Genomic DNA, 27,369 nt, shown 5'->3' with positions numbered 1-27,369 from the left:
CAGAAAATTAGTTAGTTCATATATATCACACTAACATAGGTGTATTTTTAAATGCTTAAATCATAGAAGTTTGGCATTTTTAAGTTAGATACATAAAAATAAATCAGGTAGATGCAACTTTGAATTTATATTCTATCTGAGGCAAAAATTAGACCGACATTTTCTTTTTAAGTTTTTATAAATTGGAAAATGCTTTTTCCACAGGTGATTTCTCTTGGGAGGGTGGAGGTACCCTCCACTAAAATAGCTACAAACTTTCCCTGGACCTATAAAAAGCCTAACGTTCATGCGGTTAGCGAGATCTAAAGATACTGACAGTCAGGCACTAGACATCCTGTTATTTTTATAAAAGGAATTAAATCATTCAATGTGCTAAATCCAATACAACTTAATGCTAAATTAGTCATAATCCTATTATATAAAGTAGTAAGCGTTTTTTGTCTGTCCCGAAGGATCTCGCTAACTGCTGAACCGATATTGTTCTCCTTTACAGTGAAGCTTCTCATGGGTCCTGGGAAGGTTTTAAACTATTTTTGGGGAGGGTTTCTTCACCCCCCTCCCCCCAAAAAAATATTCTTTTACTCTTTTGAACACAAATCTAAAATGGGATGAGGTCGACTTTTCCTCCTCCTAGAGCCGCTAGTTATTAATTAAAATAATAATATAGAAAGCGTAATTAATTTCAAGTGAATAATAGTTACTTATCGCATCGTATTAAAAACAGCTTTCCGTGGATATTGAAATTAAAAATTGGCTAACAACAGTTATTATTCTAATAATTTTAAATTTTAATAACCGCGGAAAGCTGTATGTAATACGATGATATACATGATTGTTATCGGATATTGATCAGTTTTGAAGCCATGATGGAAATGTTTATTTAAAAGTATCAATAAAGGTTTTGTGATTTTTAGAATGCGAGAGGTGGTATCAATCCATATTGGGCAGGCGGGTGTACAGATGGGGAATGCTTGCTGGTAAGTACGTTCTTTCCAACAGAACATGAATTATACAGTAGCTGCGCTTTTAATTAAAAAATCATACATATAATCCTTACACATAATCAGGAATAAGGTATAACCAACAAGGGAATTAAATCTAAAATAATATTTAAGGGGCAAATGGAGAGGTCGTCAATTTTATGATGTGGTGCCCCCAACGACAGCTGAAAAACACGTATAGGTTTCGTGATTTTTTTCTGAATTAATTTTGTTATTGGTATGAGCTGACCCATAATAAAGTAAAAAAATTACGGAATGCTTTATGTAGGTCCCAGGTACGTTATATGCTATTCATTATGAAAGATTTTTTTAGTTACAATATCTAAAAAATGTTTTTTTTTTGATAATTCATTTGCGCTTTCTAAAGCAGCATAATATGTGTCCTGGATTGTTTTAGGCTCTTTTCTTGATCGCTGCTACTCAAACCTATAGTTTTTTACTTTATCCTGTATACTTTTGAGGGGGGTAGGAATAATTCCCCGAGATAAAAATTTCCCCTTACCCCCCCCCCCCTCCCTCATCAAATCAAGAATAAATAGTAAATAATTGTGCAAAGGCTGAAGGCTAGGGGTGAAGTAAATAGTTAATTTAGAATTGTCCTATCGATTCAAACTTTGCCTGCTGATTCCTATAACAGTAAGGTACGAATTAGAAAGTGTAGAAATTCTAGAATCGTTACCAGAAAGTCTGTAAGTCTATTTAAAACATGTTGATTTTTAACATTTTTACAAATTTTTTTTTGTATAATAGGAATTTCCTATGAATCTGATTTTTAGAATTATGATTTATATGACGACAAGGTACAATTATCTATGCGAGGCATCTCTACAATCAAATCCTAAGAAAGAAAGTATGTCCTTTTACTGTATCCTATAATTACACATTTTACAACAAATTTGCAAATTTGCAACTTAAAAATTTATGTTCTGCTTATTAAGGTCTGACATCCCACATGAGTTATTGTACGTTTGTTCTTCCTTATGATCATAGAGCTTGGCTTTTATGGATGTTTTCATCCTTGTTCTTTTTCTATTCTTTGATTTTTGAGTGGTTAATACAAGAATTCAGCTTTACTTTATAACGCTATGCAGACGACGACATGCCTTTTCTCTCACTTTATATATGAATTTGGTTATCTAATTAAGACGCTTTCTCTCAAGTATTAAAACCGACAGCCTTATTTTAATAAAAATTAAAAATAAATAGAGATGATAATTAATCTATGCCTAATCCTGCGGGAGGCCTATAACTGCAGTGCCCTAACCCTGATAGGCTATCAAGTACTAAATATAACCTAACCCGACCTAAAGAAATAAAAACAATAAAAAAAACTCTTTTTTAAATTCATTATGAGCGGTATGGGTTCTGTGCTCAAGAAGGCACTTTAAGGGAATATGCACCAATTTCTAAACATTCTCATTGATTTTTATCGCTTTTTTCATGCAGGGAGTTGTACTGTTTGGAGCATGGGATACGGCCGGATGGATCCATGCCTACAGATGACTCCACTGGAATTGAGGATGCCAGCTTTAACACTTTCTTCAGTGAAACAAGTAAAACAATTGCATTAATTGTACCAAATTATTTGGAAACTAGAGGCTGCGCAACTAAAAGCCTCAAAGGGCACTTGACGATGGGGGAATGGAATTTGATAACCCATTTTTTTTTTATTTAAAAAGAAAAATTTTTTGTTTTGGGGAACTAGGTATTTTTTTTCTAGGGGAGATTTCTCTTGGGAGGCTGGTGGTACCCTCCCCTAAAATAGTTATAAACCTTCCTAGGACCTATGAGAAGCTACCCTATAAAGGAGAAAATATTGGTTCAGCGGTTAGCGAGATCCTTTGGTGCAGACAGACAGATAGACTTACAAAGAAGGATCCTGTTACTTTATTATAAGGATTAATGAAACACCGAACTCCATTATTTTTTGTTTTTAAAAATATAAAAACATTTAGGGTCTCTAACTCTGCAAGGCACTATCCCTGCGGGCTCTCCTAACTCCTACTGAACCTTTTCTAAATTAAATTTTTAAAAAGATTTTTTGAAATATGAGGGAAACTGGCAGTGAAGTCTCTAGAGACTAGGGGTGAAGCAACTTGTACCATTATAAAGAAAACACACAAACTTAGTTATTTCAATGTTTTGTTAAAAGTAACATAAACAACATATGTAGATCCAAACAACATTTGTAATTAAGGTTCTGGTTTGCATGTTCCTAGAGCTGTATTTGTTGACCTCGAACCTTCTGTCATTGATGAAGTAAGTTTTATTTTTATAATAAAAGGTTTTATTCGAGAGAAGCTTAAATAAACATATTGCAATAAGTAGGGGGACAAAGTGTCTCAAAAAATTTTCCATGTGACGTAATAAGAATGAGGGATTATCCATTTCTTTTTTAAAGGTTTTCTTACCAACTTCTCCTCTCTTCTCCCTCTTTTTTATGACGTCACATGGCTGATTTTAGAGACACTTTGTCCCCCTACTTTTAATAAGCTCCTTAGGTCGGGCTCCTCTCCATCGCTAGATGGATACCAGTTTTCTTCTTGGGAGTACTGTCCCTCGTAATAGCAAATATATTGTATATTTTTTGTGTGGCTACTTGAAATAAATGATTTGATTTTCCTTTGCATAGCTTAGTAAACAATACAAAACTCTCACAACTCCTATTTTAATCTAAAATAAGATTGTTTTTAGCCCCTGCAGGACGCTTTACACCTGCGGGGCTCTCTTACCCTTGTTTATCCTAAATTAACATGCAAATATTTTTATTTCACTACAGCTGAAGGTAAATTAATTTTCTTTATAGCAGAAAAGTTTTTAATTAATAAGCATTCGAGATGCATTCGAGATGCATAACAACTACACTATATTTCTACGGGGTAATTATTGTATATTATCTCAAATAAACATCTATAATGATTTTAGGTTAGACAGGGGACATACAGAAAACTGTTTAATCCTGAACAACTTATTTCAGGTATTATATATTGTCACTTTTCAAAATTGTAATTTTTGTGAGGTATAGTTTTTGGTAAGTCTGGTAAGACTTGTTTTAGCTAATATATTTTAACTTTCAATTTGCAATTTTCTTATATATTGAAAATAGAGACGAAGACCAAACTGCATAAGTTTTTTGTTACTTTTGATTCCTGTGTCGTCATATAATGAGGAAGATGAGAGGAGAAGTGGGAAAGGAGACCCCTAAAAAAGAGATGGAGAATATGACGTCTAAAGGAGTGCAAAAGTTATGTTGTTTGGTCTTCGTCAAAATAGATTGTTTAGAACCTTAATCTTTTAACTTCACCAATATAATTATAGTGTAGGAAAACCTGTTCATAGTGTTGGTTAGAACGGGTACAAAAGGGAAGTTATTTTTTAATCAATAAGTCAGCTATTATTATTGTGTCTGACAGCATATCTAGGGTAGTAAATCTATTTAAAATATTTTTTGATTTCTAGGGAAAGAAGATGCAGCAAATAATTATGCTCGAGGACATTATACAATTGGTAAGTCACAATTTTGGATATTTTAATTCTTGTTTTTTCATACCAGTGGCTCTGTCCCTTGCATCCAGGAGGTCTGTAGTCGAGGGAGTGGGGGTAGAAAAATAGCCTGAAACTATCCTAAGGCTTCAATTTTAAGGAAACACACTTAGACTTATAAAAAGGTTTTCATTCTGTACAGGGGCTGCTATTCACCCAATTATAATTTCATTTGCAATTGCCGAAAATTAAATATTTTATTGGAGTAGTTGGAGTAAAACCTGTTTTTTGGTGTAACTGAAAGGGAAGTGGATAAGGAGGAGGAGAAAAAAGGGAAGGGGGTTGAGAGGAAATTCTCACTTAGAATTGTTTAACAAGATCACTTTAACTTTTCCCTGCATTCTGTATAAATATTTTCAATTCTTGTTTAGATACTTATGGCCTTTGTTAAAATTTTACCTGGGTTTAAAACCTAATAGTTAATCTATTTTCCACCTAACTAGCCTGTAACCTATTAAAGAGAAATACAAAACATTTCAAAGTTATTATCATTATGAATTATATTAAGAAATTTGTTTTGAATGTAACTGATCACTCATAATCTTTTACCCAGGTAAAGAGCAGATAGAAATAACTCTGGATAGGTTAAGAAGAATGGTGGAAAGAACTTCAGGTCTTCAGGTAAAAATATTTTTATTGAATATTCACGAAACCTACCAATCTGTTTTAGAAGGTTTGGTGATTTTCAAACTGAATTGATCAATGATCAGGTTCAATTTAAATTTAAAGAGTAATGAGTACCTAATGGCAAATGAAACGATTTTCACAACATTATAAGTCATTATATTTGATGTTTAAATCTAACTATGTATTAATCAATGGCCCTACATATTTGGTCTAAAAAATATAAAAATCAATTCAATTCCTGCTCAAGTATAAATAGTGAATCTGCTTTCCTCCCTAGGGCACCACAGCTCAAGACCTAGCCATTGTAAACAATTTTGCTCTACCATGACAGTGCATTTTTATAAAAAGAGTAAGCAGTTATCAATGTTGTGTGTGATGAAGAATAGACCTTATACATTTTCATTATTTCACCATACAAAGCAAGTTCTAAAAAGATTTGCTCACCTCCTTATTTTAAAATATAAATCTTGGGTCATGGAGAGAAAACGAAGTTGCGGGTTCGTCGCATTTTCACAGTAGCTTTTGAAAGGTTATTTTAGGTTAGGTAAGTGGTACTGATTGCCCCGCAAGGTTAGAAAATAGGGTCCCCGGGCCGAAGGGGCTAGAAATAGGAGAAAAGCTACTGTAAAAATATGACGAAACCCGAAACTTCGTTTTCTTTCCATGATCCTAAATCTTATTCTAATTTTAGGGATTTCTTGTTTTCCATTCATTTGGAGGGGGTACTGGGTCTGGATTTTCTTCCCTCCTCATGGAAAGACTTTCAGGTATAATAATTAAAGCTTAGCTTTCCTAAATCTGTTTGTAAGTATGTAACTTTTAAACTTTTGGTATTAGTACCTTTGGTATTCTAGTCGAAACAAACAGTTTATAGTGCCTAGTAAAAAATAAAGTTATACAATACAAATTACCAATGATAGGCCAGTAAACATTGTAATTGACCAAGGGTAAAATGTAAACTGGCCTATCATTTGTCATTTGTATTGTATGACGTCATTTTTTATTAGGCACTTGTAGCTGGTTCTGTCAAAACTTATAAAGATATGATGGAAATTTTCAATTTTATCATAATTTAAGTATTAACAGTCAAAGACCAATAATAAAAGACTTATTTAATAAATTTGTGTGTGGTTAAACCGAATCAAAAGTATTATAAATAAGCTGCACCTCAATATTTAAGTATTTCTTTTTCTTTAGTTGAATATGGAAAGTTAAGCAAGCTGGGGTTTTCCATCTACCCAGCTCCCCAGATCTCAACAGCCATAGTGGAGCCCTACAACTCTGTCCTGTACACACACACAACTCTGGAGCACTGTGACTGTGCCTTCCTAGTGGATAACCAGGTATAGAATGTGTCTGAATCCAGACATCTAAAGGGATAAGACAATACTAAGCATCTGATTTTTTAAAGTAATGATTCCTTGGATAACGAAGTACAATATAATAGGAAAATCATCTTTATAATCAAGTCTTAAAAATCTAAGTATGTCTATAAACAGTACCTGTATTTAAGTAAATTTTGCAACAAATTTAAGAACATTTTTGTTTAAACTTGAAAATAAATATTGTGCTTATTAAGTTCTGAGACTCTACAAATGTTGTTGTTCGTTTTTCCTACCGTCTGATTTTAGAGTTTTGCTTTTATGGATTTTTTGATTCTTGTTTTTATCTAATTCAGGCAATCTATGACATATCCAAAGAGAACCTGCACATAGATCGTCCAACCTATACAAATCTGAACCGGCTAATTGCTCAAATCATCTCTTCAATCACAGCTTCCCTCAGGTTAATAACTGTAGTTTTAATCATGATTGAATCATACTATTTGGTTGAAACCTTTTTGCTTTAGGGCATTTTTGGATGGGGGAGGAGATGGAGTTGACCATCCACTTTTAGTTTTTTTAATAGAAATAGTAACAAAAAAGATTCGGTAGAGGAGGTTTTTTTCTTTGGAGAGTGGAGATACCCTTTTCTATATATTTGTAACCCATTTCTGGGCCTTTAAGAAGCTTCACTATAAATATATCAGTTCAGCGGTTAACGAGATCCTTTGATACTGACAGACACACACATACGGACATCCTATTACTATTATAAAATGATTTAGGTTTGAAGGAGCTCTAAATGTAGATTTGAATGAATTCCAAACCAATCTAGTTCCATATCCAAGGTAATTCAATTTTTTGTTGTTAAAAATTTCGTCTACAAAGGTTTGAAACAAGAATTTGGTTTGTTTAAAAATGATAGAGGTCAAAGTCAAAGAATAAAATTTTTAATCATCCTTGAAAAATGCAAATTAAAAAGTAAACCAAATATTTTAAAATTATTATTTTTCTTGATTTAGATGATACATATTTTGATAAAATTGCGTAAATGCATTAACAATTTTCTTTCGATAACTATTCATATTAATTTAAACATTACTTCAAGTATCGCTTTGCAATTTCTTAATAATGGCAACTTGTAATATGTGAAGCCTTTTTTAGGGCTTATGTATTGGACAACCATTAATTACTTGATCAAACTCAATGTTACATCCACTCATTGTATTTTGAGTTCGTAACTGATGAAGCCCAATCTGAACCACTTTTGCACCAATTTTGATTCCTGTGACGTCATATTCTCCATATCTTTTGAAGAAATTTTCTTTCCCACTTCTCCTCTCATCTCCTTCATTTTATGACATCACAGTAATTAAAAGTGGTACATAGTGGACTTCTTCTTCGTAACTATGTACTTTTGTTAAATTAATTAAACAAAGACAATTCATTCTGGTGATAAATTTGTCCGGGGGGGGGGGGGGGTGGATACACCCCTTTAAATTCTTGTGCACGATTCTAGCTGAAAGTATAAATAACAGTTTTTCACTGCATGAAAAAACAATCATCTGTAAAGTGTAATTCTTTGAATGTAAAACATTCTTATTTGTAGGAATTAAAATTAATTTTATTTTAGAATCCATTATCCGTTGGCTACCTTTTCACCTTTAGGTATTCACAAATTTTTTTATCTTTTTCCAAAGTTTTTTTCCATGTTCTTTTCGAGTCATTTTTAAAAGCGACGCTTTTTTATAATTAGGGTCGGTCCGTACGTCCGTCCGTCCGAGATAGGTAGCTTTTATTCGTAAATTTAGGCATGTTAGAATTGTCCTATCGATTTCAAACTTTGCATGATGATTCCTGTAGTAGTTAGGTACGATTTAGAAAGCGTAGCAACTCTATAATCATTACCAGAATGTCCGTACGTCCATTTTAAACATGTTGATTTTTCTACTTTTTAAACAACAAATTTTTATGTGAACTATTTATCCGTTTGATCTGATTTTTGGTATATTAATTCCTGAGACAACAAAGAACAATATTATAAGCGAAGCAACTCTATAATCAAGTCCTAAAAATGTAAGTATGTTCTTAAACATAATCCTATATCAAGCAGTTTTTCAACAAATTTACTTTCAATTTTGCTTTGACTCTTATACTTTTATATTCTGATTATTTAGTTCAGACACTATACAAGCGTTAATGTCCGTTTGTCCTACCGTTTCAGTGCTTCGCTTTTATGGATTTTGTCATCCTTGTTTTATGAACTATTTATGTTAAAAATCGGGGAGAGAGGAATATTTGACTGCAAATTTGTCTGGTGCCTAAAGTTTTATAAATACGTTCTCTCATTCGTTGGCTCAATAAACTTTGGATACTTTATCAAATCTTGATTGGTTGGTAAAACTTAGTGGTGGCCCAATGATTTTGATGATGATTTTGTTTAACGTACAGGATGTTGAGAAATCTATTAATCATTGTCTTATCCCTTTAAATTCCTGATTTGGGCTTCGAAACCGATTAATATCCGCTTGATTAGAACTGTTTCCGAGCCATACTGAAAACTCATGTATAGTATTGTATTACAGACAATTTTCCACAATTATTAAATTAAAAGTCGAGGCTATTAACTATTCATTTTATTATCCGCGGAAAGCTGTCTTTAATATGATGCGATAAATAACTATTATCATATATTTTTAGTAAATGCTGAGAAGGCATTCCATGACTCTATGACAGTCAGAGATATGACACAGTAAGATTTTTTTATTACACTAGTCCCAAAGTATTTATCAGCTTTTTTTATTCGTTAGCTCAACAACTTTGGGGACTTTTATGAATATTGATCGGTTGGTTCATTAATTTGAGTGTCCAAACGTTTCAAGCACTAATTGTTATATACAAAAGGGGTAATTTTGTTTAACATCATTGGGTATGTATATAAATTTACAAGTCATTGTATTATCCCTTTGATCCCAGGTCTGTACTTGGTACTTGGTCTGTATGTCTGATAATAGCAAAATTAACTTAAATGACTATAGTCTGTTGTAAATCTTTCTTTTGATCTCTTCTTTACTTTCTAAATTGTTCTTTTTCTCTTTATTTTCCTTTCTCTCAGTTTCTTTCTCTTTCCTTCTTTTTCAGTTCTTTCCCTCTATACTGCATAGTTTAGCTTTACAACTATTTGGCATAATCGTGCTTGTTGAAAAGTATATTTCTTAGTAGCAAAGCTACTCTATAATTCATTTTATCTGTCTGTCTGTCAGTCAGTCCGTTAAGCTATGGGGGAAATGTGATTTTCTCAGTTACTATTGAAGATTTACAGCTGAAATTTTCAGTGAAGTTTCCTATGAAACAAACTCATTTGGTCTATTCACTATTTGGTCTGTTAATCTGTCAGATATGCTTTAAAATACATAAAACTTATCTTGAAAGAAAAATTTCCTGATTTTCTTTCTTTGCATAATCCCTCTCTTTCTTTTCTATATTATAACAACTGAACATCTGCTATATAACTCACTTTGTCCGTTTGTCCATTCCATGATATCTTAAAGCTTCGCTACTTATTGATGTTGTCATCCCTGTTTTCTTTTGTAGACACACCCCACCCGAACAAGTTTTAGGTTAGAAAAAAAAACCACAAAAATGGCTTGCAGGGGGTGTTCGGTGAACCTATTGTGAGTTCAGAACAGGCTTTACCTAAATTTAGTTAGTACCTTCCCATAATAGAAAATTTTGAAATTACTTTTTAAGGTAAATTTCAAGGAGATTTATTATGGAAAAAGAACTATCTTCTGAATTTTACAAATATTTTAGCAATATTTTTATAATTTGACTAAACTGCGAACCTAAAAAATAGGCAAGTTGAGGAAAGGCAGTCAGTTGAGGAAAGGCAGTCATAGAGAGAACATGTCTCTCTGTGCAAACATTAAAATAATTAAAAATGTGATACTAGTGCGTGAAAAAATTAAACACATTTCAAAATGAAACTAAATTTTTTTGCTAACAATTGTGGCAAGTTTTTTTTTCAAAAGTACTCAGATCAACTCACAAACACAAAAGGTAAAATTAGTAAAATAAACATAAAACAAAAATATTATGATATACAAACTGAAATAGTAAATCTAAACATATAAACACAATATGCCCAATCCGCTGCTAATCTACTCTTACTCTTACAAAATAAAACTTTTTAAAATTAGAACAATCCCAAAAAAGAATGTTAAAATTGTTAGGGATGCACATTATTTGTCTGCAGGACAAGCCTTGATTAGAAGCTCCAGAAGTAAGTAATCCTAACTTAAACATCGAAAGAGAAATGGATACACACAGAAAATAAAGATATTTATGTAAAGTAGGGTTGGGCCGGATACTTTTTTGGCCGGATACTGGATACCGGATATCCGGCTGATTTCAAATGCCGGATATCCGGTAACCGGCCGTATATTCGGCCAACGCCGGATATCCGGCAAATATCCGGTTATCCGGCCAAATTACCGGATATCCGGCCGGATAACCGGCCAAATTACCAGATATTAAAGTAGTAAAAAAAAATGTCTTCAAAAATCTTATATAAATTTACATAAGATTAAACTTATTCAGAAAAAATGTTCTTCTACTTCAATAATAAGAAAATTATAGCCATTTAAGATTTTAAAAAGCAGAGATTTTTGGTGTAAAGTATAAAAAAATATAGAGCCGGATATCCGGCCGGATAGTTTCAATATCCGGTATCCGGCCGGATATTGAAAATGGCCGGATATCCGGCCACACCGGATATCCGGCCCAACCCTAATGTAAAGTACATTCCTTAATAAAAATGTTAAATATTTCTTTCTTTTCATATATAATAATTCATTTTAAATGAAATAACAACTTATTTCTTTCTTACGCAACAAGAATCTGCTTAATAAGCATATCAAATATAACATTCATAAATAAAAAGTTTAACATTTTAAATTTTTTAAAATCCTCTCATCTATTTCAGGAAAAAAAGATTTGTTATCATAAAATAAATTACTTTAAAAGACAAATTACTAAAAATACTAAAATTACTAAAATACACTAAAAAAAAAACTAAACAAATACCTAAACTACAAAAAATGACAAACATAAAAATAAACACTAAAAAAAAATACTTTACAAAAAAAATTACACTTTAAAAATACACTATAAAATAATACACTTTTAAAGTAAAAAATATGCAAAAATATAGACCTACATCAAAAAAAACTTGACTTTACTAAAAAATACTCTAACACAATAAAAAAATGAAATTATCAGCAAAAGTAGGTTTATATCAGCCTTCCTTTTCACATCTCATAGGAAGCCTGCTGGTTTTCTTAAGCTTGGTGTAGCTTTAAAGCACTTTAAACTGTAGCCCTGTAAATTCGAAACTGGTCAACTGTAAGACTCCACTGATTGAAGCATATCATAGGAGGGTGTTGACCATGGTCTGCATGTAATATAAATTAAAATTTTTTATAAAATTGTGATCTTATTAAATGTAGATTCGAAAATATATATTCATTCATTCATTCATTCAAGTCTGAATTTTCAGAATATCAGCTTTATTATTCATTTAGGATGATTTTACTTTAAATATGAAATGTAGATGCATCTTTTGGTTACAAGTTTCCACTGTTATTTTTTTATTAATCAGCACCAATGAAGCACAAGATCTCAAAAACAGCATTTGGGGGTGAACCAAAAAGATATGCAAATCCAAAACAAAGCAATGGAAAAACGATTTTTTTGCACTTTTCTACTCTTTTGAAGATTGATTCTGATAAATTAATATTTTTTAAAATAATTTATGCATTAATTATTATGAAATATAGTATAAGGTAGAAATTAATGAATTTCCTAAATGAGAAATATTAGAAAAAAAGAAATTCGGTCCCTATCACTTTAGAGGACAGCTGCTGACCTCCAGTCTTATGGATGAAGCTAAATACATGTTAAAGATAAAAATTACCCTTAAAAGTATACAAAAATGTTTTTTGATGTGCTAAAAAAATCCATTTTAAAATCTTGATTTGGAGGATGGTGGCCTTTAAGATGCTTCCACTGGGGGTGATGGTGAGCCAAATGTTATCAAAGTGCATGCCCATGATGACACTCCATACACTGAACTATGGTCCAATTTTTGTATTCATAGCAGCTTTGAGCCAAGCAGTATTAAAAAAAGAAAAAATTTCAATTTTATTTACTCCAATTTATAAAGTAGATTCTGCAGTTTTTAGAAGATGCTTTTATTTCTTGTCGGTAAGGCTCCATTGGAGATTGCTATGACTACAAAAAATGGTACATAGGTTAATATGCAAGTTGTTGTAATGGGCATGTACTTAGATAACATTTGGCTCACCAAAAACGTGAAGAAAAGTGCAAAAATAAACAGTTTTACCATTAATTTTCTTTTATATTTGCATATCTTTTTGGTTAACCCCCAAATGCTGTTTTTGAGATCTTGTGCTTCGTTAATGCTGATTAATAAAAAAATTAACAGTGGAAACTTGTAACCAAAAGATGCATCTACATTTCATATTTACAGTAAAATCATCCTAAATGAATAATAAAGCTGATATTCTGAAAATTCAGACTTGCCTATTTTTTTGGTTCACAGTTTAGTATTGATATATACCAATATAAACCACTAAAAGATCTTTCTAAAATGGTATCTAACATTATTGTAGCTCAAATATTTTTTGATTTATTGAAATCTAGTCAAAAAAAGATTTTTTTACAAATTTATATATGCATATTTTACTCTGTAATCTGAAAAGAACCTATAAAACTGGTTATTATGGTCCGTTTCAAATGTTTCATGTAGCTAATTACGCTTATACTTCATATTACTAAAAGATAGCTTAACTGCTGATCTAAATAATTATCAGTATGTGTAGGTTGATATTTGTATATTTATCATTTGAAATGCTTTTTTGTTGAAAAACCACTCATACTTTACATGGGCTTTTGACCATCAGTTTGCACTGGCATGTTTAATTTTAAATTTAGAACTAAAGATATGTTGTAAAAAATTTAACTTTGGACTATTGTAGTAATTTTGGCCAAAAACAACATAAAACATTCAATTTAATAGTGTTTTGATGTGAATTCTACAACTGCATTGAACAGTCTGTCAGTGTAGAGTTCATTATCAAAGGAGTTTATGGGGTTCTTACCCCAAAAGTTGCTGAAAAAAAACTCCCTATGGCTACCCTCAACACTCTGGCAGGAATATAAAAAAAGACCCTGGCCATCAAGGTTTAGTAAGCAAGGTACTAGATAATGAAACAAAACAAGAACTTTCAGTGTAACAGAAAGATTGTCAATAGACTTGTAGTTCTGAATGACAGCCTTAAGAAGGTTAGGTATGTTTGCATTCACATCAACTTTCCCTACATGAAAGCAAGTACTTACCAGCTTGTCCATGCAAATGTATAGATCAACATAGGGCTCAGCTGTCTCCCATGAGATTTCCCCACTTTCAATCAGTTCAGTCAGTCTAGAGGTACTAGAAAGTAACTTATGACAGGCATTACCTTCAAACACTTCACCATGGTAGTCCTTGGCAACAAGATTGAGAATCTTAGGCCATTTCATGGCAACTTCACAGCCAACAGCAGGAACAAGACCCTTATAGACTTAATTACAAAATATCAAAGCCAGAGAGTACATGAAGTTCATCGAGAGGGCATTTGTCTAACACCCTAGTATTCTCATCAGCTTGCAATATGCTGTGAGAAAACATTCCTTTTCTCCTATCAACTTTGAACTTCACCATGTGAGTTTGATGATCTTTCTCTAAATGTCCAAAGAAAAGAGCAGGTATCTTTTCGCTAGGAATGTTAAATTCTTCAGGGTTGGAATTTCTCAACATCCCCAATGGTATAAGGCAGTAGGGACATGGATAAGCTGAGACAGCATTCTGATTGCCAAGCATGATTAAAAGTAACTTGAAGTCAGCCACAAATATGTGACTAACCTTATTAAGCTGTGTCAAGTCCATTAAAAGCTCCTTGTTATAGTTAGTCTCAGGGACATCAGTAACAATTGCTAACAAAAGAATTTTCTTAACTCCTGTCAGCTTTCCATTAGCATGTCTAGCAGCAGTATCCCCTTCTGCATACAGAGAAACTTTAGGTTCTGTTTCTTTGTCTAGGTCAAAGTCCTCTGGAAGAATTGTGAGACAGACTTTGAGAAAGTTGTTACCTCCATCAGCCATGCTTTTACAGAAATCTTACTACAGTAACCTCTATTCTCAGCAACCAAGTCAATAAGTTCTGTTGCATTTGCATAAACAACATCTCTTTTGACTTTTGTACATTTATAACCACCATCTCAACCTTTTTAACATTGATTATATCTTTAGCCAGTTGAGATCTTTCAGTAAGATGTTTTCTGTAATGTGGTGGTACAGCTTTTCTACTGGCATGTCATCTCACCCAGTTAGATACAATTTTCATCTTTGAGTTTGAAAGATTTTCCAGTGCTCCTTGCAACTCATCAAGGGAATCTTCAGAGAAAAATACATTTCTCTCTTTAAGAGGATGGACTGAAACTCTTACTTTTTTACCCTTTGTAGATTAAAGTAATGTTTTAGATGTTGAACTTGATGATTGAACTTCTTGCTCTTGCTTAATCATCCCTGTTATAACCTGCTGTTGTTGCTTATCAGGGAGCTGGAGAACTTTATCAACAACATGGACAGATGAAGCAGCAACAGTACATGTGTGAGATTTACCCCTTGCTATTTCAGAATGACACTTTCCACAAAGAGTGAGTCTAGACTGTTCCTCCTTTGGTGGAATAACAAAATCAGGACTAGAGTCATTAAACATAGCTCCAAACATACCAGTTTCACTGTCTATAGTTACTTCATTTACATTTGTTTTACCCTTTCCCATTTATTAAAGTTTCTAAATTGTCTTTTATCTCTTGCTGTTAGACAGATAAAGCAAAAACACTGAGGGTTTGATTGAGACCTGGTTGGCTTAGGAAGTAAACATCCTTCAAAGTTGGGCATAGATGGAAGCTTCACTGAAATGCCTTTTTTAATCTGTGACAATCTTTTTCTACATCCACCACACATACCAATAGGAAACTTAGGGTCATCTATTTCAAATTCAGGATTGATATTATCTTTAATGATTTGACAATGATCAGTGGTTAAATTTCTTCCACCAGATTTAAACTTCAGCCACATGGGGCACAGACTTAACTTCTGTTTCCTTCATGGGTCTTTTCTACCTTTGGTTTTGTACACTTTAAATTTGGAGGCATCTTGATCCTGATTTCACTTACATGTTAACAATAATCTGATAATAATCTGAAAAAGAAAAAAAATAATAAATTAAAACATATTAAGACCTGAAAAATGATATAAATAATATAAAACTTTACCTATTACTACCTGTCTCAACCATGACACTTTGGTTGAGCTTGACTTCCGAATTAGCGGGAAGTTCACGAGATCAGTTGGCGAACATACAAACCCCCAATACCAGGAACCATCAAGTTTCAACAGCAGGTTTGAATATAGATTTATTGATGAAATTATTTCAAAGACCTGAAGCTCTTATGGTTTCAAATCCCTGATATACTAGGGTCGTTCACACTCAATGAGACCAATGATAGGCCCAATTTTGTTCTCCGAAATCTTCACACTCTCATATCTCATTCAAAAGTGAAAAACGTGGGCGCATATAAACAATCCATGCTGCGTCACTTTATGAAGGGAAAGTCAAAAAAGACGACATTTGCGCTTTGTTTTCGGTTAATGATAAGGAATTAATTTTGCACTTGATAAACACAAAGCTTCCTCGAAAAGAGGTTAAGACACACCCCCCGTTTGAAAGTCAAATTAACTTCCTTAACGAGATTCAAGGTTTTTTTCGCGCTGAGCATTAGCAACATTTCTCACTAAACTCAACTCACCATAATCACATGAGAATGGCCACATCCCGAAAACGTGACAATTTTGCTCCTAACTAAATGAAACCCCGTGAAATGCATACACAATATTATACTCCTCACTAGGACTCATAATACCTCACATTTTAGGATAGAAGGATGGGGATTGGTTTGTACCATACAACATTCCATGCACATGACAATCACAAATCACATACACAAATCCTAAAATAGATAATCCTATTAATCATGATGTTGTAAATATAACAACTATACTAAATAATAATCATTTCATAATCAATAGGTAATAAATCATTATTAATAAATCAATAAGTACCTACGAAATCAGGTTGAAATGTAAATGTAAACAAATAATGGTAAAAATAAAACGAAATAAATCTTAGACAAGAAAATTAAGATTTATAGGTACTTAAAACTAAATATGTTAAGCATCAAAAAGAGTAGTAAGAAAAAATTTTTCAAAATCCTTGGGCAGAAAGTTTTTCAAACCTAATGAATAAGAACTGTAATATCTTAATCAACAATAAAACTTTTCAATACTTAAGAATAGCAAAATAATAATATCTTCGTTAGAATTTTCATTGAAATTATGAAAAAAAATACCAATTTTTCTTTGTAAAAAAATATGAGACTTTAAATATGAATTTTCAATCATTCCTTGATCTGAATAAAAATGTTTTACTTGATTGAAATTCATATATAATTTAAAAAAATCTGCTAAAAAAATACTTGATTTTTTTCTTAGAATAAATATCGAATCACGCAACCTCGACACATTTATTCCTTTTTGTTAAACTTTTCAGGTAAGTTTTTAAAATGAATTGTACTTTTGAAAAGAAATTAAACTCAATAAAATTAAATTTGAGCATATGAAATAGAAGAATATTTAATCGCATTTCATTTGACTCTTATTTTAGGTATAAAAACAGGCATATGAAAAATGTGGCTTTTTTTACTAAAAAAAAATCTCAATTTCCATAAAATAAGAATCAATTGTTAATCATAATTTTTAACAACTGCTTTTATTTTAATATCTGCGATAAAAATGAAGGAAAGGTTAATTTAAAATATGCATAGTTTATCTTAAATTAATTCTGTGATATTCATATAAATAATAATCAATAATTTAATAATATCATACATCGTGTTCATTATTATAAATGCTTATCTCGTAGAAAATAGAGTTTATATTTAAACATGAACGAAAATATATGTACCTAGGAAATAATTGCTATAAAATACTTCTCAAAGTTTAAAATTGTCCGAAGTCACTAGGTACATATTACTACGAATCTCTGCTCTCGGAATGAAGAAAAATCTTTACGCGTGGATTATTAGGAATCCTTGCCTCCGGAGTGAAAGAAAAAACTTTATTTGCTTACAAATTAAAACAAATATCTTGATTTTTTGCGATAATCTTTTAAAAATAATAATAAGAAATTATTTTAAACATTATCATAATAATTTTACATGTTGTGTTCTTTACTTTAATGCATTATCTCATATGAGACTCTGAGAATAACATATTTAAGCAACCGTGAACCATGAAAAAAATACCTCGAAAAATACTTTTAAAAATCTATTTTTCTCAATCTAAAAAAATCTGCAAAAATCACTTTGTAGTTAATACACACAGACTTTTGCTTTTCAAAATCATACTTAAAGAAACAAAATCTTTTAAAATCTGCTTTAAAAGTCTAAACAATTTTGTAGAATTTTTGTGCTTAAATATGAACAATAAAATTAGTTGAATAATGAATACTTATTCTTTGCAGAACCTTTTTAGGTTCCCTTCACAAGCTTAATATATAACTTGTAATATTTTTTCTTTAAAGATCATTTTCACATAAATAGTTTATGATGTAGATTAGATATGTGTGGTTTGAAATTTTTCAATGACTTTCTGGCGGCAACACCCGCCATATTTCCACCCGCCATTTGCAGGCCTCTTACCCTGTGTCGGGCGGCAAGGTTGGCAGCAGCCCAGTCGATTCTTGATTCATGACAGCACCAGGGCAAGTAATAAAAGTGCGACTGTCATAAAATTTAGAATCATCTACCGGCTTTTGTCCGGCCGGAACCGAAACTCCCGTCGGCTCTTGTCCGGCCAGAACCGAATTTCTTATTGGCTCTTGCCCAGCTGGAACCGAAACTCCCGTCGGCTCTTGTCCAGCTGGAACCAAAACTCTGATCGGCTCTTGTCCAGCCGGAACCGAAACTCCCGTCGGCTCTTGTCCGGCTGGAACCGAATCATTCAGCGGCTCAATACCCGCCGTAACAATATTCTCAACGGCTACAGTATCGTTACCAATATCATCAGGAATAACTGCAGCACAACTAACATCATTATCAATATTAGCCACGGCAACAGCTACCGTGGCCATGTTGTCAACGGCTGCGGCACTAGCAGAACCAAAAGGTTCATCAGCAGCGTTACAAGCAGAACCAACGGGTTCAATAATAGCAGCTACGGCAGACCCAACCGGCTCATTATCAACAGCTACGGCAACTTTATATGCAGATTTCTGCTGACCAGCTCCATAGTCAGCACTTGTACAGATAAAACCACTACCAAAAATGGTTCGCCACAACATAGACTGGCCCACTTTCTGGTAGGTTGATGGAAACACGTCAGGATGTGTATTTCCAATGATGATATCTAAGCCTCCACTAATATATGTAAATCTTTCTGGGGGCATCTTAAATATTTCGGCGGCGGTTTCCGGATGGACCGAGCGCATCTCGTTGCCACCTCCGAGGTTAGGCATAACAGCTGCCTCAAATTCTCTCAAATTACCATCCCTGTCCTTCAGATAGAACACCACATTGCGGCAGGATGATTCACTACCGTCAGCAACAGAAATGTTTGTATATCTGCCGGTAGATTTCAGCTTCAACTTGTGGGACATCTTCTCAGATATAAGTGGTAGACTCGAACCCGAATCAAACATGACGGCGGCATGGCAGGCGCCGCCGCCAGGTGCTACAACTGGAACTATTTGCAGCAGGAAGGTACATGTGCTAGGCTCAGAACTTGATTTGTAGACTGTATTCACACTAGCACTAGCCTCATGCAACATACGACTATGATAACCGTCGCAATTATTGGTGCCACAGACACCAAGCTTATCCGATTTATTACAATTGTCAGCAGCATGACCATCACACAAGCAGAGTTCACACAACTTATTCTGCTGGACAACTTTTTTTCGGTCAACAACATCCATCTTCTTAAATGTGGGACAACGGAAAATAGGATGTTTATCCTCGCAATTTTCAACAGGACATGCACTGTTCCACTTGGAAGCCTTGTCCTTTCCAGCCTTTCCATTCTCATTGTCACTGCGGCCAGACACTTGCGCGGCGGCAGCTCTATCACGATTTCTCTTGCCGGCGTTAGTGTCATAGGACATATCACCGGCCAACATGGCACCCCTGGTCCTCTCCAGCAGTTCTACAATCTTCTGGATGTTTGGTTGGTTCATGCTACCTAGCTCCATCATAATCTTCTCTCTCAAATTTTCAGGGCACTTGTCTTTAAAAATATGAATAAGAGTTAGGTGATTGTAATCCTTAGCTGCAGAACCTACGATGGTTTCTACCTCCTGCATCATGCTCTTGAAGGTAGCAATTGCGCTAACCACGTCCACAGGTTTATCCACAGGTTTCATCTTGTTCAGCTTAGTTAAAATCCTCATGAACCGGCGAGTGTTTGATAAAAACATCTGATCAAGAAACGCCCATTGTTCATTATGATCTCTAATCGCTGACACTTGCTTGCGTAGTTCCGGGTTGGTTATCACCTTCTCCATACACAACATCAGACTTAACCTCTGGTCAGCAAATCCATAACCAGAGCATAGATCCTTAAAGACCTGTTTAAAGTTTGGGTAATCCGTGTCAGTTCCGTCGAACGACGGCAACAAACTGTTGTCCCAGCGCCCATACTGCGGGTTGGAACTCCGAATATCCACGGCAGACATACTTCTGGAGAGCATGGCAGGTGTCCCACTCTCATCCAGATTAGATGAACGACGTTCCATCTCTCTAAGCCTTCGGTACATATCACGTACTTCTTGGCGCAATTCCACGGAAATTTTAAGCACTCCCATGTCCATCTTCACCTTCTCAATGACGTCGAGGTTCCTGGCGACAGTGCTTGACCTCGCGTCGTCTGAATCATTGTCAAGCCAGTACAGAATTTTTGTACACTGCTCCAACGACGCATAAACTTTATCTGCAACAGTTTTCTGCTCACTAGCTTCATCCAAATCACGCTTGAACTCGCGCAGCTCACTAGTATCCACGGCAGGTTTTAGACTTTTTATTAGGTCAGATTGGTCCTTGACCTCACTAAAAATGTCACGAATTGATTTTAAATTCACATTTTCACATGAACTAAAACTTTGGCAGGCTTTTAGATTTTCATAAAACACTTTTATCTGTTCGTCAAACACCTCTAGCCTTTCATTGCCAATAGCGATAGCTCGCTCAATTTTCTGCTTTTTAGTGAGCACCATATTGATTCACTAGGTAATTATTTCACAGAAAAATTGTCAATGTTTTTTTTCCATCAATACACTATATGCTATTGATTTATTGAAGAATGCTAACGCCTATTCTTCAGATTCTTTGAAGAATGCTAATGCCTATTCTTCAGAACCATTTGAAATTCGCTTGTGCAGCTCCTTCAAACTCCATTCATTTGAAATTCGCTTGTGCAGCTCCATCAAACTTGAGGACTTTGAAATTGTCTCAACCATGACACTTTGGTTGAGCTTGACTTCCGAATTAGCGGGAAGTTCACGAGATCAGTTGGCGAACATACAAACCCCCAATACCAGGAACCATCAAGTTTCAACAGCAGGTTTGAATATAGATTTATTGATGAAATTATTTCAAAGACCTGAAGCTCTTATGGTTTCAAATCCCTGATATACTAGGGTCGTTCACACTCAATGAGACCAATGATAGGCCCAATTTTGTTCTCCGAAATCTTCACACTCTCATATCTCATTCAAAAGTGAAAAACGTGGGCGCATATAAACAATCCATGCTGCGTCACTTTATGAAGGGAAAGTCAAAAAAGACGACATTTGCGCTTTGTTTTCGGTTAATGATAAGGAATTAATTTTGCACTTGATAAACACAAAGCTTCCTCGAAAAGAGGTTAAGACACTACCTGTAAAACCACTAACCTAATACTTACTTTATTACTAACCTAATACATACCTAATCCTAACCTAACCTATTAAACAACCTAGTTATAGTATAAAAGAGATTAATTAAATTTAGAAATAATTTTAAAATATACAATAACAAATATACATGCATTATTACAAGTGTAACTAGTTAGTACAGACATTAAAAATCACTGTAGATTAAGAAGAAATATGAGGAACCATGTGCAGGAGAATAGGATGGTTGTTGTTGAAGCTTGTGGTATGGTCAGACCTCCCAGTGGTGCAAGTGGGAACACTCCCACCCAGGAGTGACAAACAGGCCAGGAGGTCAAGGAGAAGTCTGGGGACGTATTTCGAGCAGAAAGAATTGCCAGATACCTTTTTTTGGCAACAGAGGAAATGGAAACTAGCCAAATCCTTTCCCTCTTTAAAAACATGTCGGCTTAAGACCATCAATACACTTTCTACTAATACTACACCTACACATACAACAAAAAACAGAGGCTGAGATTAAGATAAAACTAAGGACAATCAACCCCAACCCAGGACCCAGAGACAGGACAGAGGAGGGAAAGAGCCGGAGACGAGAAAGACTAGGAGAGCAGAAAAGAGACAAGCCAGAGAAAATACTGACCAGAACAGGAGAACAGACCAGGCCCTAAATATCATCACCTGGAATGCCCAGAGAGTATCCCTAAGACAACAGAACAGAAGGAGACTGAGAGCAATGGCATACAGAGCTAACAAAAACAATCGGGGAGCAGTTTTAATATCTGAAGTAAAGAGCGAGAAGTTTAACAGGAGAAGAGGAGACCTCAAGTAGACCACAAGAAGTGTTGTGTTGAGTAAAACAACATGATCAATTTATAGAGAAAATATTTTATTAAACCAAATTTCAAATTACAATAAATCAAAAAGTATTTGAGCTACAATAATGTTATATTCCATTTTAGAAAGCTCTTTTAGTGGTTTATATCGGTATATATCAAATGTAATTAAATTATTAAAATATTGGCAAAATATTTATAAAATTCAAACGATACTTGTTTTTTTCATAATAAATCTCATTGAAATTTACTTTAAAAAGTAATTTTAAAATTTTCTACTATAGGAAGCTACTAATTAAATCTAGGCAAAGCCTGTTATGAACTCACAATAGGTTCACTGTACACCCCCTGAAAGCCATTTTTGCATGGGTTTTTTTCTAACCTAAAACTTGTTCGGGTGGGGTGTGTAGAAAAACATACTTAAATACAAATTATCTATTACTCATATTTTAGTGCATGTTTTGAACCAAACAATCAGATGGTGAAATGTGATCCACAAAAAGGTATAACAAAACAAGGATGAAAACATACATAAAAGCAAAGCTCTGAAACGGTATTGCAAACGGACATTAACACTTGTGTCAGAACTGAGTAACCAGAATATAAATGTATAATAGTTGAAGCAAAATTGTATGTAAATTTGTTGAAAAATGATAATAAAAAACTTAAAATTAATTTTGCTTTCAACTGTTTTAATTTTTGGATTCTCTTACACTGATGAAACTTTTTATTTTAAAGGCTAGAATTTAAATAGACTTTACATACACATATCAATAACAAATTTATTTAGGAAAATACATGGCAGTCTGTTTACTGTATCGCGGAGACGTTGTACCAAAGGTATTGTATTTTTTCTCTCTTTTAATTCCTCTAGCGTCTACACCCCTAGAGACCTCTAGGGGCACTTGAGGCAGAAAGAAGAGGGTCATTTTTTAGGGTGATTTGTGGTTGCCACCCCCAAAATAGTTATAAATCTTATCGGGACCCATAAGAAGCTATCCTGTAAAGGAGAAACATATCCCTGCTGTTAGCAAGATACTTCAATATACACCTTATTAGCAGCGAAGCTACTCTATAATTCGAAATGTCCGTCCGTCCTTCTGAGACAAAGTGGGGTAAACGTGATTTTCTCGGCTCCTATTAAAGATAGAGAGCTGGAATTTTTAGTGCAGATTTCCATGACATATGCGAATCTAATCTATACATTGTTTTGTCCATCTGTTTGTTAATTGGGGTGCTATATCGATTCCTAGATTTTTTGTTTTCGTAATTTTCTCGACTTCTTTTCAAGACAGACGACTGAAATTTAGGGATTAAGTAATTTGCATCCTACATATTTTAACTAAGTTTCATTAAGATTTGTATATTGATTGGGGTGCTAGATCGATTCCTAGTTTTTCAAGTTTTCATGATTATCTCAACTCCTGTTTAAGATAAATGGCTGGAATTTTTACGAATAATTAAGTCAACATTCTACACATTTCTATAAAGTTTTTAAAGACATGATAATTGGTTGTGGTGATAGATCGATTCCTAGTTTTTCAATTTTTCCTAGATTTTACGTTTTTCTTCTTAGCTTAATGCTTCAAAAGATATTAAATATTTTTAAAAGGTTTCGTGATTTATTTTATTTATGTCTTTTTAACATACTCAATAGATTATTTTTTCCTGATGTCTATCAATACATTTTGAGCTTCGCTACTTATGGATGTTGTCATCCTTGTTACTTTTATATTAGGATATCACATCTCTTTAGGGAAAAATACCTATTTTTTATACTTTTTTAAGGATGTAAATGCAGCTATAGCCTCACTGAAGCAGACCAAAAGCATTCACTTTGTTGACTGGTGTCCCACAGGGTTCAAGGTAAATAAAGTTTAAACTGTAATGTTGTTTGCCATGCCTCGACCGCGATTATGCTTTTCAATGGATGAGATGCCCTTTAGCGTAAGTGCATCTAAGCTCAATTTTTTTTTTGGGGGGGGGGAGGCGAAGGGTATAAAATGTCAAAAGGGAGTAATAATATAAATTTAGGTGGTAACTTTTACATTAGGTATCTAAGATTTTTACTTCCCCTGCCTCCCCCCCCCCCCCCCCAACTTGATGGGGAGGGAAGTTTGGCAACCCACCCGGTCTTTTCACAATTATTGAATTAGGAGTTTCGGGACAATGTGAAATTACTAAATCTAATATTTTAAGCATAATTCAGGATTTTGAAAAGTATATAAAATGAATTAATTTAAAATTCAATATTTAGGTTGGAATTAACTACCAGCCGCCCACAGTGGTACCTGACGGAGACCTTGGCAAGATGCCCAGGGCTGTCTGTTCACTGGCGAATACAACTGCCATCATGGAGGAATAAGATTAAAGCAATTTTACTTTAAAATCGCCAGACCAAGCGATAGCCGCGCAGAATTGTTATTCTGAATTTAATCTTGTAACGCGAAGCTTTTCTACAATTATTTTGGTATATCTCTCCTCGAAAAAAAGGCATGTAAAAATTGCCCTAACAATTTCAAACTTGGCATGATGATCAATATATTAATTAGTTTTTTTACAATTTAGAAAGTGTAGCAACTCTGTAATAACTATCAGAAAGTCGGTATGTTCATTCCAATTATGATGACGAACCCCAAACTGTCCCACTTTGAGAAAGATGATTCCAGTGACGTCAAATGTACGTTTAGGGAAGGGGGAAAGAAAATATTTCCCTTTTCTCCCATCTCTTTTGAAGAGATTTTCTTCCCCCTTTCCCTTTTTCTTTCCCGAAACGTTTATGACGTCACTGGAATCGTCTTTCTCAAAGATGGACAGTTTGGGGTTCGTTAATTATGATATATTCTTTTTTAAAATACTATACTGCATAGAATATAATCATTGGATTCCTAGGACCATCTGGTATAATGTTATAAGCGGAACATCTCTATAGACTATAGGTAAGTCTGTCCATATGAAGCATCCTGTATTTACGTAATTTTAGGATAGATTTAAACGGATTTTTTGTTCCAACTTCTGAATAATGTTTAACATTAAATACTCTGCTACTCTATCTATATATATGAAATATTGGTTTGTCTAACTAAATGATTTGTTAGCTTCGCTTTTCTGGATGTTGTCGTCTTTGTTTTGTGTAAATTGCTTTTATCTCTTCATATTAATCAGGCCTGGGCAAGACTTGATCACAAGTTTGATATCATGTTTGCTAAACGAGCTTTTGTTCATTGGTAAGATTCATCTTTTTTGTTGGAAAAACACAACCTTTATCTTTATATAAAAGTAGCAAAGGATCTTGCAAAAAGTTGAACTATTTTCTAAGAAGGTAAATCCACATTCCCAAGAGAAATCAACCCTAGATAAAAAATCACCAACTTTTTAAAACTTTTCTCGTATTCATTCGAAACCGATTAATATCCGATGGATTAGAACCAGTTCCCATTCATACCAAAATACTGTACCGCAGCCGTTCATATATAACTAAAGTAACTATCTGCAAATAAGATCTCGTAAACGACTAAAGCGATCAGTCTATAATTCTAAAAAAGCTTAATATTTTTTCTGGGCAGGAAAATATGGTATAATAAGGTTAACTCCCAAAAAGGGAAATATTTTCTAGAAAATAATGTAAATCTCTACAAACAAAAAAAAAACTAATAATAATCAGAGAGGGAGGAGACATTTGGCTGTATATTAAACTAGTCCCCAAAGTTTTATAATATAATTTTCTTATTGTTAGGCCAAACTACTTTAAGAACTTTTATTGAATTTTAATTGGTTGGTTTATTAAGTTGAGCTTTCAAAAGCACGTTTCGACTACTAATTGTAATCTCCAAAAGGGGTAATTTTGAGTATCATATATGGAATCGGAATGTACATCATTTATCGGCCGTTGTCTTATCCCTTTAGATTCCTGAATAAATCCTTATTTTCTAGGTTTGTAGGAGAAGGAATGGAGGAAGGAGAATTCTCTGAAGCCAGGGAAGATTTAGCTGCTCTTGAACTAGACTATCAAGAGGTAATTAATCCTATAATATAAAGTAGTAAGGTGATTCCCCCCCCCCTAAAAAAATGAACCCCCAACAAATTACCATTCCCAACAGATTTCAGGGGGGATAATTACCTACCCCCCAAGCAAATTTTAACCCCGGAGTAAAACTTTGGGGGTAGGGTTTTGCCGCGCTTCACGTCCCATTTTATCCACCCCATAAAAAAATACAAATTACCCTCCTTTTATAAATGTTTACCCACCCAAATAAAAAAAAACTTAGACTTCCTTGCCTTAGACCACAAATATATTAACCAATATGTTGAGTAGATTTCATGATTTCAGAATGCCCAAATTATTTTATTATTTATCAGGTTGGAAATGAGGACTATCAGAGTGAAGATGATTATAGTGGTTATTGAGTTGCTTTACTCCATAATTTCTATCATTTTAAACAATCATAATTAGGCAATAAGGAAAGATAAATTTTATGAAAAGTTACTTTAAAAAATTATATTCAGAACAGTATTATTTAGTATTGATGTGTTTTACTTTATTTTAAGTGTAATGTGTTAAATTTACAATAAAATTATAGAAAATTTTTCAATCTATGTTGCTACAAAAATTTACTATTACTTGAATGTTCCACCAGATTTTCATATGAAGTTAAACTCGTAGCAGGCTAAAACTTTGAACAATTTTTACCTGGCATAATATTCACGTATATTCCATATCCATTATTACTTAACTCTATATCCAGGATGGTAACATCCACAGGAAGAAGCTAATTTCGGCTATGTATAATATGTTCTAAATGATCTCGTAACAGCTGGACAGGATATCTGGACAAAATAAGATAATTACCCATCTTTTCTTTCCATAAAAACAAGGATGACAACATCAATAAAAGCGAAGCACTGAAACGGTAGGACAAACGGACATTAACAT

The 27,369-nt window shown here is 33.7% G+C and overlaps 1 protein-coding gene across 1 annotated transcript; it reads left to right on the top strand.

Moving 5' to 3' along the window:
• LOC145324898 (tubulin alpha chain-like) lies at nucleotides 1–27,028 on the top strand. Its single transcript, XM_080167640.1, has 20 exons — nucleotides 1–107; nucleotides 915–977; nucleotides 2,448–2,554; nucleotides 3,199–3,260; nucleotides 3,927–3,978; nucleotides 4,461–4,508; nucleotides 5,098–5,165; nucleotides 5,863–5,938; nucleotides 6,369–6,514; nucleotides 6,850–6,956; nucleotides 7,279–7,341; nucleotides 8,127–8,161; nucleotides 9,194–9,245; nucleotides 22,890–22,939; nucleotides 23,227–23,276; nucleotides 24,225–24,302; nucleotides 24,694–24,796; nucleotides 25,603–25,663; nucleotides 26,370–26,451; nucleotides 26,796–27,028. Exons 2-20 carry the CDS (start codon nucleotides 916–918, stop codon nucleotides 26,841–26,843), a joined length of 1,350 nt encoding a protein of 449 aa, XP_080023766.1. The 5' UTR covers nucleotides 1–107; nucleotide 915; the 3' UTR covers nucleotides 26,844–27,028.
• The last annotated feature ends 341 nt before the right edge of the window (nucleotides 27,029–27,369 follow it).

Source organism: Acartia tonsa, chromosome 7 (assembly GCF_053477335.1).
Source record: "Acartia tonsa isolate MP-2025a chromosome 7, ASM5347733v1, whole genome shotgun sequence".
Lineage (NCBI taxonomy): Eukaryota > Metazoa > Arthropoda > Copepoda > Calanoida > Acartiidae > Acartia > Acartia tonsa.
The sequence above is the reverse complement of the archived record's forward strand: the minus strand, read 5'-3'. Positions and strand labels throughout refer to the sequence as shown.